We start from the raw sequence: 22,358 nt of genomic DNA on the forward strand, positions 1-22,358 counted from the left end.
AACGTGACAATATTTGTATTGTTTTTTTAATTTTTATTTTTACACAAAATGATGCTATGAATGTGATAGCTTGACACCCCTGACCCGAGTCTAACATAATTTAAAGTCCTAATTTTAATTCAAACAATCTCCCCACTAAAGGCACAAGAAGTCGGGCTGCACGCAAACGTAAGCTAACACATCATCATAAAAGTAATGTAAATCTAAAAATACCTTGTATATATCTTGACTTGGTTCTTTTCTTTCTTCAATTGGCAGTCCAGCGGTTTCAAACCTTTGTCGGTCTGATGGGCAAAAGAAGCTGAAGAGGAAGAATAAAGAAAAAAACAAAAATATTCAACAATAGCGTCAAAAATACTAAGCATGTTTTACATAATGGCCACTACAGGAAACTTCATAACTTTACTGTAGTACTTTAAGTTGTATATTTTTAGTTTGTGATGTCCAACTTACAAGTATGGTAGAGTAGTGACATCTAGGGGTGGGGTGAAGACCTGCAACAAGTGACGTCATTGTTCTATACATATTGGGATGAAAAAAAGTACGTTAGTATTTATATTCGAATTTAATATTGTTACTCTATACAAGTTTGACTGTTATTTTAATGGGAAATATAAATTTGTTCATGTGAAATTATCTTCATTAATTATTATTTGGTAAAAAATAGTTAAGGATTTCTTTAAAAAAATACTAACAATTAAAATCCAACTATTTTTCAAAAAGAAATACAGATTGCAAATACTTGCTTAATCATTAAAACAATGTAATTACATTAGTTCCGGTACAATTATTTAAATGACGTTATTAAAATTAACTAATAAAAATATGCATTTTATAAATATAAGAATTTAAAAATATCAACTTGTTAAAATTACCAAAAAAATATAACAAAAACATTTGCCTAGTATGATTTTGTGTCAAAAAGTACTATTAACATTCAAAACTACAAAAAGTATATAAAAAATAATTAAATTAGATAGAAAAATGTGTTGTCAAAAGTTTTGAGACACAACACCATTGAGTCAAATGACAAAGTGTCTCAAAACTTTTGATATGAACTCATTCATTGCCGTTGAGTTCACTGTCACTTGAAAAAATCGTCCCTTTTCACGTCCTCCCTACAAAACAAAGTCAATCACATGATCACAGGTTTATTAAGTGACTTTGTACAATACAAATGAAAAATAACATTAAAAATACAAGATGGAGTACATAGCCAAAAAGCAAATAAAGAAAATAATAAAGAAAAAAAAGGTGTTGACTCTTCATTTCCCACTGGCATTTGAACGCAGCGTGACTGAAATATTTTCAGGTTTTTTCGTGATCTCAATTTCCTATTTTTTGATTACAAAACAATATAAACAGTGAACGCGAGAGCTTTCGCGTTTTGTCGGCGTTATTTTTTTATTTCTTCTTCTACACGTACAAAAGCTGGCCTTACTTTAGCTGGCTCGGTAAATATATTTATATAGAAAAATAAAACTAACGTGGAATATAATACTTTGAACATCGTATAAAGGGTGGTCCGATGGAAAAACGCGTCAAAATGGCGAGGGTGGGAGGAAAAAAATTCGTTTATTATATACGGAAAACAAAAAAAATAACTATTATTTGGCGAAAAAGGCCCAAATTGTATTTTATTGCCGTTTTTTTCATCATTCACAAACTGTGAATGAGGTCGGGGGCGGGGCTATGGGCGTGGCTAGGGGGCGGAGCGCAGCAGGAAGGGGCCGGGCCAGTATTAACAATAATAAGAACAACACCGATAATAATAATAATAATAATAATAATTGTAATATAAAGGGTTTGGCCTTTGTTTTTGTTTTTTTTGCTAATGTGTAGATTTTACTGTTGTTAAGGTAAACACGTTCTTCAAGGATGACCAATCCCGAGGCGACAAACACTGGAAGAAAGAGGAAGATGGAAAGGGGGAGGGGCTACGGTTGGTCTTACTTGTGGGAGGGGCGTCAGTGCCCTGAGCGGCAAATATTGGCAAACCGAACTAAGCGGACGCGAGGCGTTCCGGGGTGGGGGGCGGGGGGTGACTGTCTCTTTAAAAGATCTTGCCTTTCTTTTTGTTCTTCTCCAGAGTTCTGAGGAAGACAAAATACATTTTTGTTCAAATATTATGCAATATTTGTTTGGACTTTAAGGAATTTCTTGACTGGCATTGATGATGGCAGCTTTTTTTTTAATTTTTTATTTTGATTTCTTATTTGTCAGTTTTGTTGAAGGCGCCCAATCCCAATTTGATGGGACGTCTAGAACGAAATTATTGGCAAATTTGATTTATTTGTCAGTTTTGTTGAAGGTGACCAATCCCAATTTGATTGGACACAGAACTAAGTGATTAGCAAAAAAAAATCTTGTCAGTTTTGTGGAAGGCGACCAATCCCAAATTGATTGGACGTCTAGAACTAAATAATTGGCAATTTTGATCTCTTATTTGTCAGTTTTTTTGAAGGAGACCAATCCCAATTTGATTGGACACAGAACTAAATCAGCACAAAAAAAATTCTTGTCAGTTTTGTTGAAGGCGACCAATCTCAATTTGACTGGATGTAGAAAACTAAATAATAGGCAAAAAATCTTGTTTTTGTTGAAGGTGACCAATCCCAATTTGATTGGACACCGAGATCTAAATAATTAGCAAAAAATGTTTTCTCATTCTTCAGTGGTTGAAGGCGACCAATCAATCCCAATTTGATTGGACATCTTGAACTAAATAATTAGCAAAATATTAATTGTTGAGAGATTGTTAACTAAAATAATCCAATTCAATTTTGATAATTTTTGAAGCGATCATTGTAAAAATGGTCTCATTTATTTTTAGTCATTTTAATTATTTAAAAAAGGAATAAAGTTGAGTGACTTTGATGCTATTTGTTTATTTTTCCTTTTTTTTGTCACCCACCTGGAGGCCTCCAATTTCTGCTGCTCCAGGCGCTGCTGGGCCTCCCAATGGGCTCGTTCCTCCTCAAAGACACGCCTCTTCTCTTCCAGCTCCTTGTGCTGCGCCTCCAGGTTCTTCTTCATCTGCTCGTGGCGTCGTTGAAGCTGCAAAAGCGGTACAAAAAAATGTCAAGGCACGGACAAAAAAAAAAGTCAATATAAATGGGCGCCAGATCGTCACCTCCGCTTCAGAGTCTTTGAGTTTCTGCACTTTCTCCTTGACTTTCATCTCAAAGACCTGCTCCATTTCCATCTCCATCTTCTTCATCTTGGTCACGTGCTCCCGCCGTTCCTCCTCCATTTGGGCCAGAGGACTCCTAAACGAGAATTAGTGTCGTCAACGACTGGACTTTTTGGGGATGATTTTTTTTGGGGGGGGTGTTCATGCGCACAGATGACAGGTAGGGGGCAGCAGGGGTAGAGAAAGGAGAATTGGCATGCTCTTCCGGGGTGTGCACATATTCACATTGAGTGGATAACGGTTTGATTGGATGTGTTAAAATGAAAATATATATTAATGGGGGATAATATTAGGGGAGAAATATTGCTGATGTGATTTTCCAGGTGCTTTAATTCAGTAAATTTACTTGTTTTCCTTTCTGTGAATGTATAAAATGAAGTTTTTTGTGTGTATTTTTTTTAAACAATACAAGATGTATAAAATACGTTTTTGGTGTACTTTTTTTTTTTTAAACAATACAAAATACACCTTTTCATATTCTGACTATACTTGACGGGTGTTTTTACAAATTTAAATTTAAGAAATTATAATGGAATAAAAAAGTATTTTGTATTTTAAGTAAGTAATAACTAAATATGGCTTATCACTAGTGCAAATGAAATGGATACTTGACTACATAAGCTGTAAACATAATACTGTATTTCCACGACTATAAGGCGCACTTAAAAGGCTTAAATTTTCTCCAAAATAGACAGAGCGCCTTATAATACAGTGCGCCTTATATTTGAAAAAATGTGTCATTCATTGAGTGTGCGCCTTATAGTGCAGTGCGCCTTATAGTCTTGAAAATACAATACTAGTTTTTAGACTAAAATAAACAAAAAAAAGTGTTATATTTTTGTAGTCAATATTACGATATACTAATACTAGATTTAAAAATAATACAATGATACTGTTTAACCAATTTGAATTGAAAATACTACATTTTCTTCCTTCACTATAATTGAACATCTCTACCTGACTTTGACACAAATTAATACCATTGTAATACACTGAGTAACAAAAAGTACAATTCTTGTATTCATAGTCAAGTAAATCATGTCTAAAACTAACTCTAAAATATGTGCACCCCCACTTTAACCACAATAGCCAAGCCACCGACCAATGCCCCATTGTCCATTGGACAAGCCGCGTGATACATTGGCGCCACGCCCAGAAACGGGAGGCGACCGCCAGCTGGCCGCCGAGCGCACGGCGGCCAAACCCAGAGGGAACAATAAAGGAATGAAAGAGAGAAAAAGGTGTGGGTAAAACCAATAAAAATAAAAGTGAAAGAACAAAAAAATAATGACCACTTACATTCCTTCAACTGCGTCAAGTCTAAAAAAAAAAGACGACACAAAACACACACACAGGGCATGCGGTGATGAGCTCATGCACTAAAAAAAGTGTGTCGCACATCGCGTGTTAGGAGTTGTAGTTTTAGCTTAGCGTGTTAGCGCTTAGTGGCTAAATCTAGCAATTGTACAGTGAGTCAGTGTGTTGTGATGTCAGTGTCGGCACTTGACGTCCAATCGGTTTAAAGTGTGCAAATGGACTGGACGTCAACGGCAGCAGATGAGCTAACTAGTCCATTGGGTGATTATTTTTGACATGTTTTGGTCAATTTGCTGGTGTGTAAATCATGTTTTAATTGTAGTCAAAAACTATGCATTGAGAAAATTTTATAATAGATAGATAGTAAATAATAAATAGGTTTTAGGTGATTTTCTAGGTTGTAATTCAATTTAATTTTTGAATGATTTTTTTTACATAGCTAAATTCTTTTTCATTTTTCAGTTTTAGTGAAGGCGACCAATCCAAATAGGATTGGATGCGGAACTAAATAATTAGCAAAAACATTTTTCCTTATTTGTCAGTTTTGTTGAAGGCGACCAGTCCCAATTTGATTGGACATAAAAAACTAAATAATTAGCATTTTTTTCTTATTTTTCAGTTTTGTTGAAGGCGACCAGCCCCAATTTGATTGGACGTAGAGAACTAAATAATTAGCACAGTTGTCAGTTTTGTTGGTTTAAAAATGAATTACAATATTTATTCTTTTATTTAATTAAGTCAAAATATTTTTCTGCTTTTTTTATATAAAGAAATATTTAAAAAATTTACTGTTTATTTGTATTGGCTGTTAAGGGACCCTTCAGATTATAGCACCCCAACTTTTTTGGTCAAAATTGAAGACAAAAACCAAAATGTATCGACTATCGAAGGAATTGTCATTAATTTGATATCCTACTAGTGGTCAATTAGTGAAATTAGCAGTCCTAAAATAATGGCGTATGTCTTACTTGGTGGACAGTTGTCCTTTAGCCCTGTTGTTCTCCACGCCATTGTAGGTGACGGCAGCTAGCTTCCTGCTGCGGTAGTTCTCGTAGTGGACGTTGTTGGTCACGTCCTTCAAGTCCTGCATGTGAGTCCTGTGTGGATGACAAGCCTATTTTGAGCACTCGCGTCCAATCGTGGCCATTTTCTGAAATAGCGTCCAAACAAACGTACCTGATGAGCATGTCTCGGAGGATGGTAAAGTCGCAGTGGTCGCTGTTCTCCACTAGGGGGCAAAACAAATCCATCAATATAGGAATAATAAAAAAAATGGGTGAATTAATTTTTTTTATAGTTTTGTTCAGGCAAAATGGTGTCAGACTTTTATGTGGGCTGGAATTTTTTTTAGATATAATATTTAGTTTTTTTTTAATAAAGGGATTAAAAGAACTGGATTAAAAACCCTGAATATTTAGTTTTTATTATAGATCTAAAACAATGTGTATTTTAGGTTTTTTTTTTATATATATTTTTAGATTTTACAAAATGATTTTTGAACCAAAAACACAGAAAAAAATGGATACAAAATCTATACTCTTCATTTTAATTTGATCCCATAACAGAAAGTTGGCCGCCTTTCCCGGGCCGCATAAAATGATGCGGCGGTCCAGACTTGGCCCCCGGGCCGCCACTTTGACATCTATTTTATTTAGTAAAAATCAGTTCATTAGCGGGTCATGAGGAAAATGGCAAAATGCTCTAAAATTGTCAGTTAATGCAATTAATGAAGAATGTTAAAATGTTGTGCCTATTTCTGTTTTTTTGACCCTCTGGGAGACATTTTTCACCATTTGTTGGGGTTAAAATCTCAATAGTGGGTCAGCAATGCTCTCTTTGTGTGTTGATTAAGTGTAGAGAAATGAAAAAATAAAAATGGAAACAATCCAAACCTTCTGCAACCCCCCAAGGGTACTGTCGTCCTCTGACACGCTTGCTGTTCACCTCGATGATGGTGTTGCTACCCACCACGGCTAATGGCAGCTTGTCCTGCAAATGACATTTACATCACTATTATGCCACAAACATCCCATTTTCTAAACCACAAACAAAAATGGCAGGACCTAGCACCGTTTTTGCATGTGTATAGATGAGTCATGTGCGGTATTCATATTAATAGGACATAAAAAATATGTTGTTTTGTATTATGATAACTTGCATCTCACATTGGCCCGTTTGAAGCTGGTGTATTAAGTGGGGGTTAGCTTGCTAGCATCAGCATGTTATCTCAGTCTATTTTAATGTGATTTGTGTCAAAAAATAGTATTAAGCAGGGTTTTGATAGGGAAAAAGCTAAATGAAAAGTGTTTTTTTTGTTATTGCTAGCTAGCGGTAACAATTCAAGATAGCATTTAGCATTGGGGGTTGGCTTGCAAACATTAGCATGTTATCACAGTCTGTTAATGTGATTTGTGTCAAAAATAGTATTAAGTAGGGTGTTGATAGGGAAAAAGCTAAATGCTAAATGTGCTTTATTGTCTTTATTGCTAGCTAGCCGGTAACAATTCAAGCTAGCATTTAAATTAGCGATTTATGCATTAGCTCACATTATCACAGTCTAATGTTAACCATGTTTATTCTACTTATAAATTGATAATTTTGACAAGTTAGATGGTCAAAATATGTTTTTTTTTTCACTTTAAGGCAAGCTAGCAATTAGCATTATGAGCTATATTATGAGTCCTAAACGTCATATTCTTGTTTAGGTTGACTTGTAAAGTTATAAGTGTTAATTTTAAAATGTGGGTGATGGGTACGAGTCCCACCTTGATCTTCTTCACGAGACGGTTTTCCTCTTCGTCATCCGTCTCGGGGAACTCGTAGATCTTAATCTTGTGCTCCTGGATCTCCCGCATGATCTGTGAGCAAGAGAGGTGCCATTTTAGGTGGTCCACCACGGGAAGAGGAAGTGGAAGGGAGCCTTTGGGACATTTTTGGGAGGGAAGAAAAAGAGGGGTGGGGGGCGGTGGAAATTGCTGACCTGCTTCTTGAACTGCTGGCATTCCTCTGGCGTGAGCGTGTCTGCTTTGGCGATCAGTGGAATGACGTTGACTTTCTCGTGAAGACGCTTCATGAACTCGATGTCCAGCGGCTTCAGGCTGTGGGACGAGGACATGAAAATTAGCGGACATCAAAAAGCGCTACAAAAAGTCTATCAAAATAAAACATTATAGGTAGAGCTGAGCGATAAAATTATAACTATAATTATCTTGAAATAATTTTTGTCAACAATAATATGAAAAAAAATGATAAAAATCCCATCATTTTAAATTGCACTTACACCATCCCACCACCACGAAGAGTGGGGGCGCTGTTGTGAAATGAACGTAAACAAGTCACATTCCAGGCAAATTAAGAAAAATAAAAAACGCCTGTCAAAATGTTTGCAAGTTTTATTCTTTACTTTTCATAGTATAAGGAGGGAGTAGCTTTATCTTTATTACACAAAAGAACAACAAAATAATTTTTAAAACCATCAAATTTCATATGAACATTCTCGTGATAATTATCTCTATTTTTTTGTCATTTTGCCCAGATTTAATTCTCAACTATTTATTTTATGTTGCATTTAATAAAAGCTAGCAAACAACGAGCTGAGAAAGATCGCCCCCTATAGGACTGGAGAGGATTTGCATTTTTTTTGGTTCTCTTTTTAGGGACTTTTGGGATGGAAAGCACAAAGAAAGAAAGAAAGAAAGAAGGAAGGAATCTGCGGCAGCAGATGGATGTTCGGAATGTGAAGAGTGACCTCGCAGTCATGAGAAAAGCAAGAGGGTTATTTTCGGCCTGTCTGAGAGTTGGATAAATAACCCCCTGACATTTATGGCATGCTAACACTGCATGTTTGGGCATCAAATTACATTTGTTTAAGCTTTTGTTTGACGTGGAGCCTCCACATACATGCGACCATAAATAAGGAAGCAGACTTGGTTTGTATAATAGGCCTAGCCACAAATCATTGTTTTAATCTGTGATTATTTTCGCGATGACGCCATTACTATGAATCACAGTATTTGGGATAAAAATGGACAATTAATACTATGTAACTACATAACTGTTATTTTCCTAGAGGTTTGCAAACATGCTAACTTTGATTAATTACAAGACCGTATGCTTTGGAGGGTTGGAGAAATGTTAATATCTACAGGTTTTGATTTAAAAAATGGGGAAAAAAATCTTAATTTTTTTAAAGGGCGAGCGAAATTTGAATATTTACAGGTTTTTATTTAAAAAACGACGGGAATTTTTTTTTTAAAGGCTAGAAAAATTTGAATATTTACAGGTTTTTAATTAAAAAGTGACGGGAAAAAAATCTGTTTTAATTTTTAAAAATTATAGAAAAATTCCTTATTTTTTTCAAGGGCTATTGAAATTTGAATTTTTACAGGTTATTTAACAAATGACAGATATTTTTTTCCTGGGTTCGCAAAATTTGAATATTTACAGGTTTTTATTTTTAAAAAATGGGAAAAAAATCCTCATTTTTTCAAAGGTTAGCAAAATTTCAATATTTACAGATTTTTATTCAAAAAAAAATGGCGGAAAACCCTTTCATTTTTCTAATTGGATATTATAAATACAAACCCCCATTTTCAATTCGTCTAATAATGCAAACAAACGAGTCAAAAAGACTTGCTAATACAAGCTTCCCACCACAAAATACTTTGCTGAAGGCTTAGAATGTGAAATTAATAACCCAATTAAAATGTAACTTATTTTCAGTCAGTTGCCTTTGATACTCATAATAACGCATCCATCACCAAGACAGGAATTCAGCACCAAAAACAAGTCACAACACATTCCACTTAAACATGGATATGACAATTATGCACACGCTAATAGCTTAAATTCAAAAGGGCGTCTCTCCGCTATGAATATTTCATTTCGACGTCCTTTTCCGTACTTTTTCCCGCAGCCCATTCAGCAAAAAATGCAAAGCCGGCGAGTATCAAGTTTGTCGTTTTATCTGCGGCTTCACGTCGAGCCTTTTTATTGAAAACACGTGTGCGTGCGGTGGCGGTCCTATATGGAAAGAATTTGGGGATGATTAACAGTTAAAGAGTCAGCTACGCCCCCCCAAAAAATAAAATCTAGCGTAACCTCTCGAGTTTTGGACGCAAAAGTGCAGACCGAGGACATGGCTTGCGCAAATATGGCGTCTCGTAAAAGAGGACAGAGCTTTCTTTATTAATTAGAGTTTGTGCTGCCACACTGTGGGTGCATGCTAACATGCTAACATGCTAAAATTCATTTTCATGTTGTTAGCGCCTTGAAACATTTGGAGATTTCAATTAGCTGGTGGCTGCCGTTTTTTTTTCCAATCTTGATAAACATTTTTTGTCTTTTTGAAATAGACAGCCGAATTATTTTCACTATTTTTTCAAGGAATAACCCAAAAAAGAAAAGTTGCATATTTTTTCTAGTGCTGGCATTAAAAATTGTTAAAAAACGACAACTTGATTTCATGTGGGCCGGACCATTTTAGTTATAATATTTAGATTGTTTATATATATAAATGGATTAAAAAAAACTGGATTAAACCCCTGAAAAATTAGTTTTTTATAGATCTAAAACCATATTTATTTAGCTTTTTTTATATTTTTAGATTTTACAAAATGATTTTTGAACTAAAAACACAGAAGAAAATGGATTAAAAAATGACTATTATTGATTTAAAAAGGGGAAATCAGGAAATATAATATACATCTATACTCTTCATTTTAATTTGATCCTAAAACAGAAAGTCGGCACTCATCATTTACTTTCCCGGGCCACACAAAATGATGCGGCGGTCCAGATTTGGCCCCCCGGGCCGCCACTTTGACACACATCCATTGAGATATAAGATCCTATTCATGGGTTTTTAAAGAGATATACCATATTTTCTCGCATATAAGCCATATCCTTGAAATTGCTTCAAAAATCATTGAATTTGACAATTTCTCTAGTATAAGAAGCCCCCTGATTCCCAAATTTCCCCTCCCTCCATCACTCACCCATGTCCCGACGGCGCGATGAAGTAGAGGCAGCAGTGGATTCGGCTATCGGGCATCTGACGTCGGTTCACCCGCGATTCCGAGTTCAGGTAATCCTCGAACTTGCTGTCAATGTGGTCGATGATTGGCTGCCAGCTGCGTAAACAGACCGTGTCATTGCCGAGGTGAACTATGGGTAATCGGTCGGGTTTGTTACCAGTTGCTGTTGTCGACGGCATCTCCAAAGCCGGGGGTGTCGACGATTGTGAGCAACAGCTGCACACCGCCTTCCTTAATGAGCACTTTGGATTGTTCCACCTGAGATGGGAAAGAAACAGGTGGATGACAAAATGGTTAACGACAAGAATAATAAACTATGGCATGTAAAAGAGAAAAATTCTAGCTAATTTTGACTTATATTTCATATACTGAACTTATTGGCTGCCGAGCTACCAATTTTCTCACATATAAGCCTCACCAATTATAAGCCACGCCCTTAAAATTGCCTTAAATTGTTGAATTTGACAATTTCTCGCGTATAAGCCACCCCTGATTCACAATTTTCACCTCCATATACATGGTTTTAACAATGTGTTACTTTGAAGGTAAAATCTTAATGAAAATCATCACAATTGGTATTTTTGAGATACTATATGAATCAAAAGCACATTATTAGGGTCGATATCATAATGAAGTTATTAATTCATCCAGTAATGGTTGTTCTCTTACAGCAAAACTGAAAATAACCAACAAATAGTAAATATTAATTAGCTGACATCTATTGACAAAAAACAGTATAGGAACTGTAATATAACCCGTACCCTTGATTCAATCATCGTTTTTTTTAGTTACAAATACGGCTTATATGTGAGAAAATACGGTAAATAGTTTTTCTTGCTATTTTCACATTGTAATGTTATTTTCCCCCCCTCATTTTTAAAAATGTTGAGTTACCGTATATTCACGACTACAAGGCGCACTTAAGTCTTACATTTTCCCCAAAATACAGTCTTAAAATCCAGTGTGCTCTATATATAGGAAAAAAAATAAAATGTGTCATTCATTAAGGGTGCGGCTTTAAATGCGGTGCGCCTTATAGTCTTTAAAATATACTGTGTAAAAACAGATATTATGTATTCAAAAGCAGTAAACATGCTCATTTGTGTCATCCTCATGAAAGCAGATGAGCATCGTTTGAAATCAATCCAAATGAGACATTTGCAAACACTACTTATGCAGAAAATCAATTATAGCATTACATAATCTAATTCAATACTGCTTACATAATAGTCACTGTCCACCTTTTCTCATCTCACACTATTTTGCAGCTAAAACGCAAAAGCCCAACGTGATATAATAAATAACCAGTCTTGTAAATGAACCCGTCAATTGACTCATTCAATGGAGTTAATGCATGGATTGGAATGGTTAATCACTTCCCTGAAGGTTAATGACTTTGGAGGTCGCTCATTAAAATCATTAGCGCCGGGCGGCTATCGGCAACCGTACACGAGGCCGGCCGGCGGCGTGTCCAAACAGGCCACTGTCATTCCGCGCTATTAGTCAACTATGCTGACTAACCGGTAGAACAAAAAATGGGGACCTCGTCACAGGCGAGGCAGACAGAAGTGTCGCGGACGTCAATTTTACACGGCGAGCTGACAGTGAACACGAGTATTTTTTTGTGGGAAAATACTTTCATGTCATTACTGGATGGGTTTTTTTTTTTGGGGTGAAGACAAATTCGTAGAATGATTAAGAAAAAGTAATGCTTTGTGGGGTTTTAGTCTGGGTACAAAGGCCTCTAGAAGAGGGGTGTCAAACATACAGCCCGCGGGCCGGATCCGGCCCGTCAGGTGGTTTGGTACGGCCCGGGGAAGAAAGCTGCATTGTAAAAAAAAAAAAAAGAATTTTCTTTAAAATGTGTAGTTCTTGTATTATCCGCTAGGGGGTTTTAGTACGTGCAGACAACATGAATTGACATTTATTTATGTTCTTATGTTATTCTCTTGTTCATAATATATTGTTCATAATAATTTGGACAACGTCGGCGGGCCGGATTAAAAGGACTCGAGGGCCAGATGTGGCCCGGGGGCCGTAGTTTGCCCATGATACTCTAGAATGAACTGGCGACAAAACATACATTCGTGTTTATTTTGACAATATCCTCGCTCATCTTGGTTATTTTGTTGCTTTGTAGCGATTAAAAAAATAAATAAAAATTTAAAACAACCGATTTCTGATCTGGGTAAAATGTTGGATATTACAAAATATACTTTAGTTTTTGCTTTTTCCTGGTACATCTAATTTCCAATTCATTTTAACTGAATGCCACGTTCGTTGAACCAATATTTCAAAAATAAAATGTTGACCCCTATTTATATTAGCCCCATTTAGTTCTTGATTAGTACCTGGACCGTCTTCTTGATTCGATGTGAAGGTCCCGGATACTCCGATGAGTACAGATCGGTGAGGAAGAGGGAGTTGATCAACGTGGATTTGCCCAACCCGGACTCGCCTGTAGAAAAAAAGAATGTAGATAAGTAATGAATGTAAAGTAGTAAAAAGCAAACACAGTTAACTTCTGTTTATGTAAATCTTTTGTATGGACTAAATTCAACATTGTGTAGATGTCAGTGTATGACGCTGTCAGCTTGACTGTCTGGGTACATTGCTTGCTGACACGCTATATTTAGATAGTGAAGAATATAATATTAGATTATTATGCTTAAAGCATGACAATATTAGCAGTCAATAGCGTTTTCGTCTGCTAGCAGTGACCGAGACAATCCAGATTACAACTGAAACGGGTAAAACCAGATCGGTTTTGCAAAAAGAAATGTACAAAGAAATCCTGTACAAAAGTTGTTACAGTTTTCCTTTATTGAGAAATCATTTGGCATTTTTTTCTGCAATTATTTATTTTTTAAATTCATAAAAATGTGAAAATCCAAGCTGAAACTTGTAAGTGAAAGCCACTCTTGCTACTATGACTCAGCACTGAAGGAAAAAAAGGTAGTTATAATAAGGATGACCCTAATTTGAAGTTTTTACATGATGGCGGCCATGTTTGCTCTACATTAACCGCGATATTCGAGGGATTACTGTATAGTACACACAAATTGAAATGATAAGGAAAAATAAGAAAAAAACATAAGTTGACAGGTACTGATGGGAGAACCTTCCTTTCATCTGCAGTCGGGCTCTTTAACAAAGAAAATGGCTGTGTTTTAAGACCTACCATATGCATGCATGTACATCTATGTGTATGTATATATGTGCTTATATATATATATATATATATATATATATATATATATATATATATATATATATATATATATATATATATATATATATATATATATATATATATATATATATATATATATATATATATATATATATATATATATATATATATATATATATATATATATATATATATATATATATATATATATATATATATATATATATATATATATATATATATATATATATATATATATATATATATATATATATATATATATATATATATATATATATATATATATATATATATATATATATATATATATATATATATATATATATATATATATATATATATATATATATATATATATATATATATATATATATATATATATATATATATATATATATATATATATATATATATATATATATATATATATATATATATATATATATATATATATATATATATATATATATATATATATATATATATATATATATATATATATATATATATATATATATATATATATATATATATATATATATATATATATATATATATATATTTTTTTTTATTTTTTTTATTTTTTTTTCAGAAACACGCTTATTTATTTATATATTTATTCATGTATATATTTATTAACTTATTACCTATCTATTTACATCTATAATGTATTTTACTGTGTCTATATTCTCAGCCTCTTGCTACTGTGACAACGAAATTTCCCCAAAACTGGATGAATAAAGTTACCCAATCCAATCCAATACATACTTTGGACAGTTTAATTTCCATCAGAACTGAAAACACACACAACCATCTTGTAAGCAAATCCAATACTACAAAAAATAGTTGTATATGGGGTGCCGATCCCGGGTTTCCGATCGGTAGCTCACGAATAACTAAAAGGGCAAAGCTAGCACCTCATTTACACAAAGTTGCAACCGGCCGTTCTATAAAAGCGCTGGCTCGGAACAGATCACATTGGACCTCCGAGATTCTGGCGTGGCATTACAATCGACTGCAACAAAGCAAGTGCACAAGCATCCGAGTGTGTTCACCAACACAGCATCTCATTGTTGGGGTGTTGGATCCCCGTCAAGCCACGGCGCTGTGGCGCTGTGGCGTGGAGCCGTTCCAAAAGGATCACCAGCTCACGTGAACGCCGGGTCCGGCTGACGGTTGAAACAGAACGGGTGGGGGGTGGTGGTGGCTAAAGAATTTGTTTTGGAGCAAAAAAAAAAAAAGGCTGGCCGGAGCAAGGGAACAGGAAGCCCGTGGCGTGGAACGCTGGCACGCCGGCGATGAACCCCTCCCTCGGTGACGTTTTGAATTGCGCTGTGGGGCCGAGTGGGATCCACGCGAACAAAAGCCAAGAAAAGCTTAACACTCCAGTTAGTGTGTGCTTGTGAGAGTGGCAATACAAAGAAAACAAGCCGTTTGCTAAAATGTGGACTGGAAAAAAAATGCTTTGGATGACGGGTTGCCTTCTGCAATGAGAAAATTAGCTCTAAATACAGCTTAAAAGATATTTTTAAATGGGTAAATTAACTATAAACATCTTAAAAGGTATTTTTAAATGGGCAAATTAGCTTTTTGTAGCAGGACAGTAGACAACTGTTTAGGTAGCACAGTGAGCATTCCAAAAACATGTTAGCTTGTTAGCATGGAGCTATAAATCACGCTGTAAATCAGGGCTGTTAAACAGATTTCCAAAAATTATATATTAAAACGGAAACTATATTCCATTTTTTTCATTGGGGAAAAAAAGGGGGAATTTTGGCCTGACTTTGACTTTAACATCTGTGCAAACTGTGTGAAAGTTGTGTGAATGTTTGTTTATAGTAATAGTCTGTGAGTAGACTGAAACGGACTTTATGTTTAATGATTTTTTTTTATTTGATGACTTGTTTGTACATTTTCAGTAAGTTTTGTTAACGTGTCGTATTTTCCGGACTATAGGTCGCACTTATGTTTTTCCCCCTGTGACATTTTTTAAGGCTATCGTTACATTAAAAACTGTCACATTAGCAGGTGCCTCTTTAGATGTTCAATTTCCGTATTTTCTTGCATATACACTGGATTTGTTCAAAAAAAATGATGATTGAATCAAGGGTACGGCTTATATGCGCAAATGAGACGTGATATGCCCAAAACTGCAAGGTAACATGCGCAAAACGCAAGATAATTTGGCCGAGACAGTCATTTATATCAAAAGAGAGACAAAAATAACAGTTAGTGTTAAACAAAATGTATTTTGACCTTTATGAAAGAAATTTAAGAAAAAAATAACCCTTGTATTTCATAAAACGTAAAAAAAAGATGTATTCGTGCCTGCCATTGTGGATCAAGGGGGCGTCTTATATAAGGAAAATTGTAAAATTCAACGATTTTAAGTCAATCTTAAGGGTACGGCTTTCGCGCAGAGGCGACTAATATGTTAGAAAATAACTGTTTACTTTAAAATATATTAGTTCTTGGTTGCTGATTAGATAAAAAAAAATGCTGTTTCTAAAAATGCGACCTATATTCCAACTCCATCTTGGTATCCCCTCCATTAAAGTGTCAATAAAGCACTTAACTCCAACAACAGCGACTACAAACCAAAGCAATCAATAACAACAACCAAAAAAAACACCCAACACGCACATACTTCTCATCCCAAATCCGAAATCCAACACCTCAAAACAACGATACGGACTTGCTAACCAATAGTCCACCACACTGTTATAAATAGCGTCAACGCGGGGGCGCCAAAAAGAAGCCTTTTTTTTCACAAAAAAAGTACAACGCCAAAGATGCTCCTGCTGATACTTCTGGAGTCAGTCCAGTTGCACATTGAAGCAACAAAAAAAAAATGCAGCGTTAGCTATTCCAAGCATTGCGGACAGGAAATGCTTTGGGACCCGCGCAAACATTTTCCCTCCTAGCAGAATAAAGCACATATTTTTCCAAGAGAGTTTCTGCAAGATGTCGGCGATTATTCGGCGCCGCCTCCGCGATTTTGTGGCGAAATTGGTCTGCGCAAAACAAACCACAGCGGAGGAGGCATTGAAATAAATGCCTGTCGTCTTTTTGGGAGGACAATGCGACAAATGACAGACAAACAAGAAAGGCGGGAGAGTTGTTTGGACTTACCGACGACCATTAGGGTGAATTCGAATCCTCTCTTGACCGACTTCCTGTACACTTGGTTGGGGAGGCTTGCGAAGCCGACGTAGCCTTCGAGGTTTTTTTGCTGCTGCAAGATAAATAAATGTTTAAGTGGGGGTGGGGGGTTTAAGCAGCGCTTAAATGAGATATTTGGTAGTTGGTGTCGTGGTGGGCTCTGTCAAGATACTATGGGAAAGATTTTGTCATCATTTTGAAGGAGGAGGGTGAAGAAAATAGCAATAAATGGGTTTCATTTATCGATTTATAAGCCTAGCGGGGCGCTAAAATCTTTTTTTGAGACTCTGGAAGGCTAAAACTGTGCTACAAAAGTCAACGAATACAGTAATCCCTTGATTAACGCGAAAAAAAAATCATTTTGAAGAAGAAAGGTAAAGAAAATAGCAATAAATGGGTTTCCCCTACTGATTTATAAACCTGGCGGGCGCTAGAATGTTTTTTGTACACTCTGCAAGGCTAAAACTGGTCTACAAAAGTCAACAAATACAGTAATCCCTCAATTATTGTGTCTTCACGTATTGCAAATTCAACATTTTGATTTTTTAACCCTGTTATTACATTTTTTAGAAATTATTTTATTTTTTTTTAAGTTTATAAAAATGAAAATTCATGCTACTATTGCTACTGGGACTCAGAACTGACGAAAAAAAATCTAAATAAATAAAATAAAAAAATATTATAGGGGTGACCTTATCACGATTTCTCCATTATGGCGGCCATCTTTGATCCACATTAACCATGATATTCCAGGAATTACTGTACACTATTTAACCACATTTTAGCCACATCACATGACCACTACCCCCCCAGTCAAATATGATTGGACGCCTATCATCATCAATTGCAGCCAAGACGCGAATTAACAGCTCATTTTTAGTTCTTTTAGTAATTTCCGTCAAAAAATGTGGGCGTCTTTATTAGTCCACTCTCCAATTCTGATTCATTGTCACGACTAAGCCACGTCAGAACATTTTGAATACTTACAGCTGTTTTATGAAGATCGGCATGGCGGAACATTCCAACATCGGGATGTAGAAAGAGAAGGAGACATGAAAATTAAAAAAAGAAAAAAACAGAAGACACAAAATGAGATATAGAGCACATGACTGATATATTTAACGACTACCTCAATACTGTAAATGACATTGTAGCAAAAGTAGACATCTGACTGAAGAGTTTGAAGAAAAAGCTTTATTTATTTCAGTGTTAGCTTGAGGCTAGAAAGCATGGATTTCAGCCAAAGCAGCCCAATTCAAAGCATTGCCATATTTAGAAGAACAGGCACTGGACCTTGCAAATTTAAGTCGGACAGACTAAAACAAGTCATTGCACGATTCTGTAATCCGTAACCTTTGACCTCATAACCTCAAAATGGATTTTTTTCATCTCAGATGAACTGTAAACATAATAATCAATGTTTTTATCTACAACACAAACAAATATAAAGTCATTTCATCGTTGGGGAGAAAGGGTGCACTAAAAATATTTTTGTTTTTAAAAATTGAGCGAAAATATTTTCCTTTTTTTCATAAAATCTTTTCTTAAAATGGTTTGCCATTTTTCCTATTTTTAATCTAATTTAATCAGTTTGACAGGCATGAAAAACGGTTTTATTATTTTCATTTCAGATTAAAACTAATCTAGTTTTTTTGTTTGTTTGTCTTTTAAAGATAAAAAAATGGTTCTTTCAAGATGGAAAACTGAGATTAGAAGTTAGATGCGGTTTTTAAAATACACTAGTAATATTTTAGAATGTTTTATCATTTTTCACTGACCTCTAATCAGATTTTTCATACAAAAAAAAAGAATTTAGTAAGATATATTTAGATTATAACCACAGAGCGACAATTATAAATAGATAGCCACGAGAAACCAATATCATGGCTAACTAGATTGAATTAAATTTAATGTCCCAAGTTTTCAACCAAATTTAAAGAATTAAAACATAAATCAAGTTACTCCTGACTTTAATTCTTCTCTTGGTTCAAAAACCCTCCAAATATGCAAATGCTAAATTATGACAACCTGCCAATTTGTTTTTTATCTCGGATTTAGCATTCCACTATTTGGCGCTCCTTTTTGGATTATGTTATTCCATTAAAAAAAATGACAATTTAATAACACGATGAGTAGGTCACATATTTCAAATGGCGGGCAACCGGACCTTAGTGGGCTACCACAGAACCACAATCATAAACAAAAAGAGTACGCCACTGTAAATTTACTACCAGATGCTCGTTTTTTTAACAAAATACTTTAAATTTAGTTAGTTCCTGTTTCCACTTCGAAAAAAACTGCATTGGTGCACAATGTCAAATAGGAATAGAACCAAATCACATCATTCTATTCGCCTTCCATTACTTTTCCATGATTTTATTACCCTTCCTTCAAATGGCTTGTAATAAAACCTCAATTTAATACAGCAACAAGATTAAATCCAATTTCTTTTGTAGCAAGTAAACCTCCAAGAACAGTCCAAAATCCCCTTAACCCAAACATTTTATGACAAAAGCTAATAAACTAATGATAATGAATCACAGGGTAAGTTAATACTCTTTTCAGACTGCAATAGTCTGAGTGCAGTGATTTTAAAAGTCAAAACATGCCCCGTGAGAGACAAGATCCACTTTAATCCAGATTAGAAAGCAGCAGCCGCCTGTCTTCTTCTTCTTGAGTTTAAACCTTGACGTTCCATCCTCTTGCTTGTCTGGTTTCAAACAATTAGCGAAGCCATTTTTACGCCATTTTATAACGATTTTAGTACAAAAAAACGCATGGAAATACTACAGCACGGACCCCAAGTTTATCGTCGTGGGTCACAATTACGACCTAAAATGTCCTTGTTTTAAATTCTGTGACTTTTAAACTAACAATTTGAAAAATAAATCTAGAAACAAAACAGGCAGGCGACGAGAAAGCCTTTTTTCTCCCACAAACAAACAATTATCGATCGCCGTTCAATCCATAAAACGACCAAGAATAGCTGAATAAATACAGCTAGGGACAAATTAAGATAACATTTATGTCGAAATAAAATATTTAGTTTTATAAACGAACGTGTGTTGTCGTTTTTTATGAGTTTTTGGATATTTTAATTCAGGAGTTTTGCTAAAGAGCAGGCGACAGGAAATGACACTCCCGCTAGCTGCTAAGCAAAAAATGAGGCTAAAGCTAAACTAGCGTATCCAACTGGAGGCGGACGACTGGGCGTTGGTTGCTCGGAACACTCTATAAGTTTTACAATAAGCCATCTCATTTAAGTGTATCGGAATGGGAAGAAACCCTCATCACAACCGTCACATTTTTATAACCAATTTAGGAGATAAATGTGTCAAAACGCGAGCAGAAGAAGCGAGCACTCTCACCCATAGCGTTGACGCTCCCTGCCGCCTCAATAGCCGATCATTCACGAGCCGACATTCCCCCAGTCTCAACGCATTTCCCAGCGTAACGTACTATAAATTGCGCAGTGCCGCTTTGAGTCCAAATTCTTAAGCAGGAAATTCTACGCAACTTCTACGGGAATTCCAAATCGTTGCAATATCGCGAGAACGCCTAGTTCTTTTCACACTTGGCGTAGTATCGCGGTGTTTCAGCCCAGGAAGTATCGTACATATTTGTGACATATCAATAAAAAAAAAATTAAATTAAATACGTGTTTTTACGCATTAATATTTTACGCAATTGAATAAAATATATTTAATATAGAGACTTAAAATAATATTTAGCACATTCCATCACGAAACATGAGGCGTCGTTTGTATCCATGGAAACCAAGTCTGTCTCTGCTACAATTATTTTTTTTCTTGTTTTATTATTTTAGAGAAAATACTATTAACAACAATGAGTACTTTAAAAATAAATTAATTTTGCTTAAATTCTGAAAGGTTATACTGTTACTTTGCGACTGATTAGCTTTGCTAGCCAAACCAAGGCAACTCTTGAATAGCAAATGCTAGCTGCCAATTTAGCTATAATTGTTGTGTTTACCTCCATGGGTGACTCAGTCGCGTTTGAAAATGTCCAAACAAGTCAAAAAGGGAGACAGACAAGCCTTCAAATCCTCTGCAATCCAAAGCGAACTAGCAAAGGCGCCTCTGGGCTGTTGTCCAATAGTGTCTGTGACATCATTCATAATTAAATATGAATGACATCAAATTGCAGGGTGTGATGACTATGTTTCTTCTTTGTTGGTATTCTAATGTCAATGTTTTCCTGAGTAAAACTGCAGTAAACACTCTATGCCACTCCATGTGTCAAACTGGCGGCCCGGGGGCCAAATCTGGCCCGCCACATCAATTTTTGTGGCCCGAGAAAGTAAATTATGAGTGCTTACTTTCTGTTTTAGGATCAAATTAAAATAAAGAGTATATATGTATATAAAATTTACGGATTTTCCCCTTTTAAATCAATATTTGTCATTTTAATCATTTTTTCTGTGTTTTTAGTTCAAAAATCATTTTGTAAAATCTAAAAATATATAAAAAAAGCTCAAATAAACATTGTTTTAGATCTATAAAACGGAATATTTAGGGATTTTAATTCAGTTCTTTCAATCCATTTATTTAAAAAAAAAAAAAGGAAATATTATATTTAAAATGGTCTGGCCCACATTTTGTCCTATTGTGGGAAAATTAGGGTGTTATTTTGACCCTATTTTTGTTTGACAGGGCATTTGAACTGAGTAATCCTATACACCAGGTAAATGATAACAAAGAACACCATTTTGATGACGATACAACCCAGCTCATCTTTCTTCGGGTGTGTCCAACGACAATAAGATGGTGTGTTTTGCAGGTGTTGAATCACAACAAGGTGGGCGGCAACAGATTCCACAGCTCGCACCCTCCCGACCGCAGCTGTGAGGAGGAATTTCAATTGGACAAAATAAAGGTTCAAATTTCAAGCAAAGACTCATAAGGTCACCCACAAGTCTACCTTTTTCCCCCAAAGTCAGCTGGGATAGGCTCCAGCACCCTCCAATCCTGACTTAGTACAGCACAAAAATATCATATATATTAGTATTTATCAAATAACTTGACATGGAATTGATATAAGGGTTGCGGTGCGCCCCAAAATAGATTGCACCTTGGGTAGTTGCCCATATAGCTCAAAGCAAAAATTGTCCACCGGTAGAGTGGATGAAAGAGGCTACCACCAGGCAGCGGGTGAGCGTCGCCGTGGTGACAAGCTGCTTCCTGTGCGAACGGCCAGCCCGCTGGTAGGTGGCAAAAACACACCCACGTCCGTGTGTGTGTGTGTGCAAAACTGCAAGGCCAAATAAAAATGAGGAAAACAAGTTTATGGAGGAAATGAGCTCACAATGTCGAGGCCTGTTAGGTGTTGACGGAGACCCCTAAGATGAGTGACTTACTAGTTTTTGCCGTCATGTTGTTGTGTGTTGAAGTTTTTTTTCCTTCGAGTGAATATTTTG

At 35.5% G+C, this 22,358-nt stretch overlaps 1 protein-coding gene across 2 annotated transcripts; it reads right to left on the minus strand.

The window, feature by feature from the left end:
* Positions 1-1,138: 1,138 nt before the first annotated feature.
* Positions 1,139-16,994, minus strand: LOC144199148 (septin-7). 2 transcript variants are annotated; one of them, XM_077720576.1, is made up of 13 exons: positions 16,892-16,994; positions 12,897-13,003; positions 10,703-10,803; positions 10,507-10,641; positions 7,491-7,608; positions 7,276-7,368; positions 6,403-6,499; positions 5,687-5,738; positions 5,479-5,607; positions 4,493-4,513; positions 3,134-3,269; positions 2,915-3,057; positions 1,139-2,093 (listed from the first exon to the last, which is right to left on the minus strand). In XM_077720576.1, the coding sequence occupies exons 1-13, from the start codon at positions 16,899-16,901 to the stop codon at positions 2,054-2,056; spliced, it is 1,182 nt and encodes a 393-aa protein (XP_077576702.1). In that variant the 5' UTR covers positions 16,902-16,994; the 3' UTR covers positions 1,139-2,053. The 2 variants fall into 2 exon arrangements, with proteins under 2 accessions (XP_077576702.1, XP_077576703.1); XM_077720577.1 differs by lacking the exon at positions 4,493-4,513.
* Between the last annotated feature and the right edge of the window lie 5,364 nt (positions 16,995-22,358).

The sequence above is a fragment of the Stigmatopora nigra genome, chromosome 7 (assembly GCF_051989575.1).
Source record: "Stigmatopora nigra isolate UIUO_SnigA chromosome 7, RoL_Snig_1.1, whole genome shotgun sequence".
NCBI classification, from domain to species: domain Eukaryota; kingdom Metazoa; phylum Chordata; class Actinopteri; order Syngnathiformes; family Syngnathidae; genus Stigmatopora; species Stigmatopora nigra.